General features: G+C 43.6%; 1 protein-coding gene across 1 annotated transcript; it reads right to left on the reverse strand.

Annotated features, from left to right (window-relative positions):
- Positions 1 to 4208: 4208 nt before the first annotated feature.
- NDUFS3 (NADH:ubiquinone oxidoreductase core subunit S3) lies at positions 4209 to 9406 on the reverse strand (the record flags this gene model as incomplete). The annotated part of the gene is made up of 6 exons (XM_026084767.1): positions 4209 to 4459; positions 5716 to 5835; positions 6247 to 6372; positions 7892 to 8041; positions 8298 to 8395; positions 9307 to 9406. Coding segments are annotated over 6 exons (762 nt in total), but the record flags the coding sequence as incomplete, so codon positions are not given.
- Positions 9407 to 9411: the final 5 nt, after the last annotated feature.

A 9411-nucleotide genomic window follows, 5' to 3' on the forward strand; every position in this document is an offset into this window, starting at 1 on the left:
TGGTGAGGGAGAAGAGAGGAGGCACACAAATTGTGCTTAGGTGACTGATGCAGCAGCAGTCAGAAGACGAACATTAGTGACAGATGTTGCCTTGAGCTGGGGGAATTTTGCAGAATTGCTGCATCTCTCACTATCCCACACAGAAAGGTGATTGGAGAGTGTTCATAAATGTACCCTAAGCCTTACTTGTTTGTAAAGCAGCAGTAATTATTTGGGAGTTGTGCACAGAAACAAGTCTGGGTTTCTGACAGCTGCACATTGTCCCTGCATGTGCAATGTTAGGTGGTGCACCTGCTCCTCCTAAGGGATTTTTGTCTTTACCAGGTATTCACAGCTGAGTGTGCACAATCCTGCCCCCTCCACACACCCTCTGGTCATACCGTCTGTTGTAGAAGCAGTTTCAAAGTGATGTCACATCAGACAATGTTTCTGCAGGGGCACCTTAACCAGCTGAGTCATTTCCACTATGAGTTCTTGAAGTAGGAAGATGGGAAAGGAGAACAAGATCTGCAGAATCAAAATCTGCAAGAGCTTTTTGAATGTTGATCCAAACTTTTTTCCAGGTAGCTGAAGCTTTGCCCAGGACAGGAGAGAGTGCAACAGAGCGAGGAAACATCAGAGGAAGAGACTAGTGAGGTATCAGCCACCTTAATACTATGTTGCTGGGGTCATAAGTGGCAGCATCTGCTGGGAAGAATGTAGGGACAATGTGTGAAGGTGTTTGAGTCCTCTGGTTCTTACATTATAGACCTCATAACTCATGTCTGCTTTTTGGCTTATTTAGTGCCCCTGTTCATCATTATTTTGTTTGTACAGACTTTTTACTTCTTTACCCTGTTTGGATCTCTGTGATTTTCAATTTTAAACACATACATAGAGGTGACTGTACAGTTGAAGTTACACATTCTCTCGACACTGTAGATTGCTGCTGCTTCCTTTTTCCATTGCAGATTACAGCTGCATGCTAGGACAGGCATCCTGCCACAGGTACCCACACAGGTTGTGCTTAGAAACATATATGGTCTAGGGCAGTGCTTGTAAAACTGGAGAAACCCCTTGATTCACATGTCTGACCCAGAACTTTGGAGCTCACAGTCCCCAGCCTGGGCCTATCTAGCAGATGCTGAGGGGAGGAGGATGAGGGGGAGAGGGAGGTTAAAAAGAGGGGAAGAAGTAGATATATTTGTCACAGGGAAGGGGCGGTTTGAGTCACAAGAGGCAAAGAAGAAAGAAGTGCTTGAGGGAAGTAGGAGGGAAGCACTGTCTGTAACTAGGCAGGGCCTCCACCATGATGCTGATATTTTACAGGTATGGGGCTGTTGGCCCTTAAGCAAATGGCTTCCTTGTCTTTTTCTTTCAGTCTGTGAGCCAGATCCACTGCTTGAAGCAGTAACAGGCTGCGCGGCAGTGACAGAGGGGACCCTGTCCCATTGCACCTGTACACAGAGGCCTCCCCATAGGCCTCACACAACTTGGAGAGGATGTAATGGGATGCAGTGGTACACATCATACTGAGCACACTGGCGCCTAGCCTGTCCTTCAGCAGTGCCATAATCTCTACTCTGCAGGAGTTCGAGGTCCATCTGAAATCCTCATCTGGATTTTGACTGTAGATTGTAAGGGCCTGTGCAGACAGAGTAGCCCCAACGCTGGTGGCTGCTCTAACACTGTCAATAGCCACATCCTCTGGGAGAGGAACCTGCTGGCCCAGCTGCAGGGATAAATGCCAGAGTTCTGGAAAACTCCAGCAAAACACACTCAGCTGGGGTAGCTCAACATGCTGTCTGTGAATCATTATGTAAGGTGTACTAGACCCTGCAGTATCAGGAAATGTCTCTTCCAAATAATGTAGCTGTGAGTCAGCTACAGCAGGTACGTATCTCATTCATTGTCCTCCTACATTTGGGGAATCCAACCCAGGCTCATGGAGGCTGACAGTGTGGGCCAGGCAGGGATGGAGGATTTGGAAGACAACTTTGTGCTTTGACTGAGCTGACAACAGCCTTGGCTGGCATGAAGCGAGTGCCCACCAACCACTAGGAACCCAGAGGGGGCAGGCACTGTAGGCAAGGACAACTCTTGGGGCACAGAAGCAGGGGCTCTGGAGGTAGTGTGCCAACACTGGCAATACTTTGCAAAGTTGTTTGGCCCCTAGTCTCCTGGGAGAATGTCTGGGTGAGTAAATTATGCTCTTTGTAAACTCCCAGACTTCTCTAATGACAAGAGATTGGGGTCCATTAGCAATTATTCTGCATATAAAAGACCTGCTGGATCCAATGCCTGTCCCACAGGGCTGACTACTCACACTTGAGTACCCACCATTCTTTAGCAAACCTTGCACTTTGTTTAACTTGACATGGCATTGTGTCTAACATTTCTCTCTGTCATGTCAATCAAATTCACCCTCTGCACACATATTATGTTTAAATGGCAGTTTTCCTTCTGTTCCAGCTACCATCAGTCTTCTGGCTTATCACAGTGAGAAATACATATTTTTATGATATGCAGACCATGAATCTTGGTATAGTGCCTCAAGCAACCTGGGATGGGGGAGGGAGAACGTAGGGGGAGAATGTGCTTTATAAAGCATTTTCACAGTAACAGAAATGATGCCAGGAACTTTTCTCTCTTGAGCAAGAGGCATTGGCATGCAGGAAGAACCAGTGCACCAGAAAACAGAACCAGCTGTGGAACATGTAGGAATGACTAAAAGTACATTTCCTACTTAATCAGCTCAACTGATGGAGCAGGCAGACCTGAAGCGGAGCTAGGAATTGTATAAAATCTAAAACTTCTGTTAATTTCCGTGTTCCCTTCTCCTTCCCATAAAGAGCTATAACTTTTAAGGAGAGTGGCAAATGCTATTGGTTTTAAGTGGAAAATGTTGCTCTGAGTAACATATCAAGTATTGCCAGCCACAGCAATCTGAAACAAATTAAGGGGGAAAAAAATATTTAGCAGGTCCAGGCTTACAAGGCTAGGGTGGAAACAAACAAACATAAAAGTTGATTCTTACCATACAGTTCAGCTCTGGGATTTTGTTCCTGCAAACAAATCACATTCTAGTCAAACTGGTTAACTGCCCTTTTTCTTTTTTCTTCCTTTATTTGAATTTCTTATTGTCCTATCCCTTCCTTCATCCCAAACCTCTAACCTCCCCCAACCCCTTTTTTTAATTAATCATCTTTTAATTTAAAAAGCCATAAGTGGTGCTGTGATGATTTAGAGGATCTCTACAAACAGTTGGTGAACTATTTTATGAAGTCTCATATATGATAATTTTCACACCTTAATGAAGGCAGTCAGCTTTCTGACACACAGCTGCATCATGCATTTTCTGGACTAGAGACAAGGTGACATTATTAACTGATGACTGCTATCATGTAATCTTGTTCAAACAGGTGATGGGTCAACTGAAACTACAATATTTCTCCACCTTTTTTGGAGAGTTGAGATTTTCCACAAGAACAAAGATAATGCTATTATATCATAGAACTCAAAAGATTTGGAATAGCGACAAAAAGACTTTAAATCCTTAGAGGGAGGGGAGATGTTTCTGACTGCAGGAAAAAGTATGATCAGAAGAGGCTGGAGAAAGTAAAGATCACTAGATTCTGAAAAAAACGCCAGTGTGAAGGAGTGGCATGCGAGAGGTTACCTGCAGCTCCTCCTTGTGCCAGCAGAACAGACGCTGACCTAATTCCCAACGAAACAATGCAGACATTGCCACAGTTGTTTTGGTCTGCATCCACCTACTTGTGCTGTCCTAATAGCAGCTGTATTAGAACCATTTACAAAAGCTCTGCCTGTTTGCTACATTATTACGGTCTTCCCAGCACCGTCTTCCCAGCACCCGTCTCAGAGCTGAGATACTGCTGTCCATCCACTTAAGCTCCACAGCTGTTTCAGCACAGGCTCCTAGAGTTTGCACTGGTGAGAGCTCACGTTATGATTTACGTCTGCAGGAACAGCTAGAAGCAGTGTATCTAAAGTATCCTAACCACAGGAAATGCCTGGACTCTTTTCAATTTGCAAGCCAAAAAGACACAAATCCAGTGTCTTGTGACTCAAAGCAGGAGATAAACATCTACCAATTGGACTGTCAGGATTGTAAATTGCCACTCCTCATCCTGTGCTCTTCAGCTAGTTCAAAACAACATGATTTATGCAACCATGACAGGCAAGAAAGTCATATCAACATGACAGGCAAGAATGTCATATCAACTTTTATTATTATAAATACTATGGTAGAACAGAAAGGATAGTACCACACATATTCTCCCTTCTGCTACTACTTTGCATCTTCTTTCTTGGCTCCTGCTTCTATTTTCAGGGTTTCTGGAGCTGCACGATAGGCAGGAAATGTCTCCCAAGGACTATTCAGATCAAACTTCCGAAATTCCTGAGACAGCTCCACAGGTTCTGCCACCACCCGTTTCACCTCATCATCATACCGCACCTGTAACAGTGCAAAGGACACAGGCCAGTTGTTATCATACAGTCCCCAGCCTGAGCAGCTCTACCATTAGCTGTACCCAGTTATGACATGCTCCCAGACCACCCTCCAGAACAGGCTCTCCCAGTTCTTGTGCCATACATTGGCCACAAGTCTCTGCCACAGTTTCAATCCTCCCCAGTATTGGAAAAAAAAACCCAAACCCTCCAGATGCCACCATGGCCTCTGAACGCTCCAGGAAAACCTTCATCTTTGTTACCACATATCCCAGGCGTCCTGGCTAACCACCCTGAGGTAGGAGTGCCCAGGTTACAGTTCATATGCAGTCCACCGGGAATAACATGTTCAGTTTGTCATATGACCAAGTTCTCTTGAGCCACTGAAAACCTGTGGCCCATCCCTGTGGCACACCTGGGTACCACTCTCATGAATCTTTACCTCCGCAGTTTCTTTGGTTTCAGTTTGTGTTCTTTACGTAAAGCTCAGAACATGGGGCAAAAAGAAGACCTGAGTGAAGTGTAGGTTAGTACCAAACACTTCTGACAGGTTTGATTTGTCCTCATTGTGCCAGTCCAGATCGCCAAACCACATCTCAGGAGATGCTGCATGATCCTCACTCACAGCATTCCCTGCTATTTCTGTTCTCTTAAAACCCTCTGCTGCCCCGCAGCACCTCACTTTCTCCTGAGACTCAACTCAGTCTTAGAACTGCACCATATATGAGTGCTTCTGCAAGGTTGTCATTTGGACTGGGCAGAGACCAAACACACTTATTGCACTCGTGATTAACATACAGAGGTAAAAATTTGATAGACAGCAAAAGTCAGTGCAACTCAAGAGTTTTATAATCTAGGCACTGGCCTACAAACACTCCACAATGTGGAGTTACAGCTGCATAAAGATCAGCTCAGTCCTTTAAGCCTCTGGGAATCTCCAGCTTTTCAAAGGAAAGCTTAATCTTCCAGATGAGACACTAAAAGCAGAAGAGTTTTCTCTGCATGACAATTCCCTTATGCTTGTATACAGCAGATGAAATTTGCTCAATGTCTCCGGCCTTAGGCTCCCTTGTTATGGATGATACTTTGTGAGGACTTCAAAATTTCCAGGCTAGAGGTACACACAACTCCTCTGGAAGGCAGACACATGAAATATCCTTAGGGCCTTTCAGACCAAGGATTATAAAGCAATCGCATCTCTGTATTAGAACTCAGAGAACAGTATCAGAGATTTGTAATTTTAGACATCAGCATGTCTCCTACCTCCACATAACCAGAGAGTGGAAAGTCCTTCCGGAAAGGGTGGCCCTCAAACCCATAATCTGTGAGAATTCGCCTTAGGTCAGGATGGTTGGCAAAGAAAACACCATACATGTCCCAAACCTAAATGAAAGGGAGCCAAATAAGTTGAATTAGATAATGTATCTCTATCTTAATCTTCCTAGCAGCTCTATGCTTCCCCACCTCATCCAGAGAGGCCAATCCAATCAAGAAAACAAAGGGGTCCTCTAGCACAGTGCTGGAAGTAAGGCTCTTCTTATTTAGAAAGAAGACCCCTTTGTGTATTATGCCAGAAAAATTTCAGTTGCATGCCCGGCTTTGTGCAACTCCTGTGCAACTGATTCAGGAAATCTTTCAAAAGATTATCTAAAACTTTTCTTCTCCTATTCCCAAAGGCAGCCAGTGAAACACTTCTCCCTCTCTTCCTCAGTGCCCCAGGAATCCGTTTAATCAGGAAAACTGCCTCTCTCCACTGGGATCCCACTTCCAAGAACTAAGCGCACTGGAACTCACCTCTCTTTCATACCAGTTTGCTGCCTTGTGCACAGACACTGCCGAATCAATAGGTGTCAGCTCATCAGTATATGTCTTCACACGGATCCGACTGTTGAACCGCAAAGACAGGAGATTGTAAACAATCTGAAGCAAAACAAAACAAAACAAAAAGATTGGTCTTGTACAGACTTTACAGATCTCTTCACAGTATAGTACTGGCTGAGCAGAGATACATGTAGACTATTTCAAACAACTTTTTTTCAGCAAAATCACATGAGTACTTCAGAGTTGGGTGCTAAAAGACGCCCCATAACCGAGGCTCCAGTAGCTTATCTCTGTTTTTCCCTTAGAAGTGTAATAAAAAGGATGAGAGATTTAGAAAACACGACTTAAAGAAGAGCTCAAAAAAACAGGGATACTTATCTTAAAAAAAAATAATACTGAAGAGATCCATCACAAACAAAATAGCTATCAGTTACTCTCAGCATACAGTGGGAGAAAGATAAGAGGAAATCCACTCAATTTTCAGCAATGAAGTTGGATAGCAGGGAAAATTTCAACCATTCTGGTGATAAAATACTGATAAAATCTGCTTAAGAGGATTATTAAAACCTCCAGTGGGGAAAAAACATACTACAAGCAGACTAAAAAATAAACATTTGTAAGGTATCACATAGTGTGTTTGACTGCCTTTATGCAGGTAGCTGGAAAAGGTGAATTCATCACACTATTTCTATTACTCTACTATCCTGATTTATGAGAGAAAAATTCTAAATTCAGAAATCTTCAGCTTCTTCAGAGACTGGAGGCCTCTGAGCTAAGAAACTCTCTATTCACCTCTGAGTATTTTAGCCTAACACAAGTTATGTTATTAATGTAACAGCTAATAACTGTTAGCTGTTATTAGCAAAGCAAAGAGCCATATTTGAAAACAACAGACATCCTCCGATTAGGTAATTCAGGTAAGGTAAACCTGCCATCCCTTACTTTGTTTTCTGAGCAGCAGTTGCCATTAATTTATCATCACAAGATAGACCAAGAAGAAGAAATAAATCAGCTACTTTTCATCATCCTTGCTACTTGTTGGGAACTAAAAATCTACCATCATGCTGCTCAGATTTTCTCTCGTCTGAAAGATGGTCTGCCCAAACTGGACAAGGAAAGGACATCTCTTCAGCCTAAACCATAACCAAACTCCTACAGCACATGAGTCCTATGTATCTTCTGCTGGTTTACATCTTTTTTTTTTTAAGAAAAGGAAAATTGTTAAGGAGAAGATTGGTAGAATTTAAAGAAAAACACGTCTGGTTCTGTCAATGACAGCTGACAGGCATAACTGGAAGAAAGAATAGTACTAATTCACACCCATCCAGAAAAAAAGTGTTTAAAAATTTTGGTAAAAAAAGAAACTTGCAGTAAAACACAAAGGGAAAGCCAGACTAGGAATGCATTTAACTGAGTGTGTCAGTGCAGTGTCAGTTACAGTAGTGCAGTATCCGTTACAGTAGTGTTTCCACGATCAACAGGTTAAACAAAACCCAGCATTTCAGAGTGGATTTGCTGACTGTCAGAAAGCAAAGAATGTAGTCAGAGCTGCAACAGCATCCAAAGTCATCAGCACTTGCGAGAGTTTCGGAGTCCTGTACCTACAAACAATTCTTACCTCAAAGCGATACTGCCGAGATGGGACATCAACAGCAGTCAAGTCAGCCAGTGATTTGAACTGAGCATTGGTGTGATCTCGAAGGAAGGTCAGAACTGGAATGATCCCATCTGGATGAATCAAAAGCTCCAACTCATTGAAACAGGTCACCTAAAGAAAACAGTGGAAAGAAAATTAGTATGGACACTAACAGGATTGAACCCTGCGCTGAATCCAGCAGGACACATCAGCAAGGAGAGTATATGGCACAGCAGACATATACATGACATCAAGTAAAGAGGCTCAATAATAGTGGTAACTTCTATCTAATTCTGACAATCTGTGTTCCCCAAAACAACTTCTCACATCTAACAAAAAAACAGTGCATTTGTCCCCTTCCAAGAATGATTCCATGGACAGCACCTACCTGCACTTGCTGGATATACTTGGGCAGAATCTCAGCCACGTACTCCCCAAAAGCACATAGTTGCTTCTGTTCTATTTCATTTTTTGGTCTGACAGTAGCTAAAGAGAACAACAAAGTTCCCAAAGTTATAACAGGGTAAGCTACAGAAAGAAGAGTAGCCACTCCCATCCCTAATTACTAAAAACAAACAAACAAAAACCTTCAACCAGTCTAGCAGTCTCTCAGTAGCTCTGGCATAGCTGGGCAGCTTCGGGTTCAGAAAATCTACAAAGGTCAGCTCACGTATGGGATATCTCAAACTAAACACAATGTATATAGATAGTGGAATATATAGTAGACTATAATAGAGATTAGACTATATCAACATATGTGGTAAACAGTACAACATGGAAATAGAGACCTTCATAAGGACAGCAAGTCTACATCAGAGCTAAGCCACATGGTCACAAACTATTTTCCCTCTGGAAAAAAAAGGAAAAAAAAAAGAACCTTTTTTTGTGCATTGCATATACAGCAGGAAGGAACAGTCCAACAAGATGAAAGGAGAAAAAATAGCAGAAAGAAAGAGAAAGAGAGAGAGAGATAATGTAACAACCTGAATTTAGATAATGCTTGTGATATTCAGGCTGATCTAGGAAAAAGCTGTTTTTGTAGACAGAATAGTCATGTTTTCATGCGATCTGCCAGCATCTAAGAAACTCCCTCATATCCAAAACACCTTAGGGTTGCATTTGATGAGTTCTTTTTTAAAACGACTGCAAAATCATCAGGCAAGACTCATGACAAGAAGAGGTTATGCAGTTGTTACCCAGGAACAACGCTGAATAGAACAAGCAGGCAGTAGGATGAGGGAGGATGGGGACGAGAGCACAGAGCGAGCACGGCTAACGGCTGTCAGCGAAACCCCACTTCTGCTCGGAGCTCAGGTTAACGAGCGCGACGCATTCGCCGTTTTCGGATACCCTCCCTGAAGGACGGCACCGCGCACAGATGCGGCCCGGCTACTTACGGCGCGTCTCGGCCGCGGAGCCCCCCGCCGCGCGGGCCTGCACTGCCGCCGCCGCCGCGGGGCCTACGCCAGCTGCGGAGAGAAGGGGACACGGCTGGGGCGGCC

The sequence above is a fragment of the Apteryx rowi genome, unplaced genomic scaffold, assembly GCF_003343035.1.
Source record: "Apteryx rowi isolate R43461 unplaced genomic scaffold, aptRow1 scaffold_65, whole genome shotgun sequence".
NCBI lineage: Eukaryota > Metazoa > Chordata > Aves > Apterygiformes > Apterygidae > Apteryx > Apteryx rowi.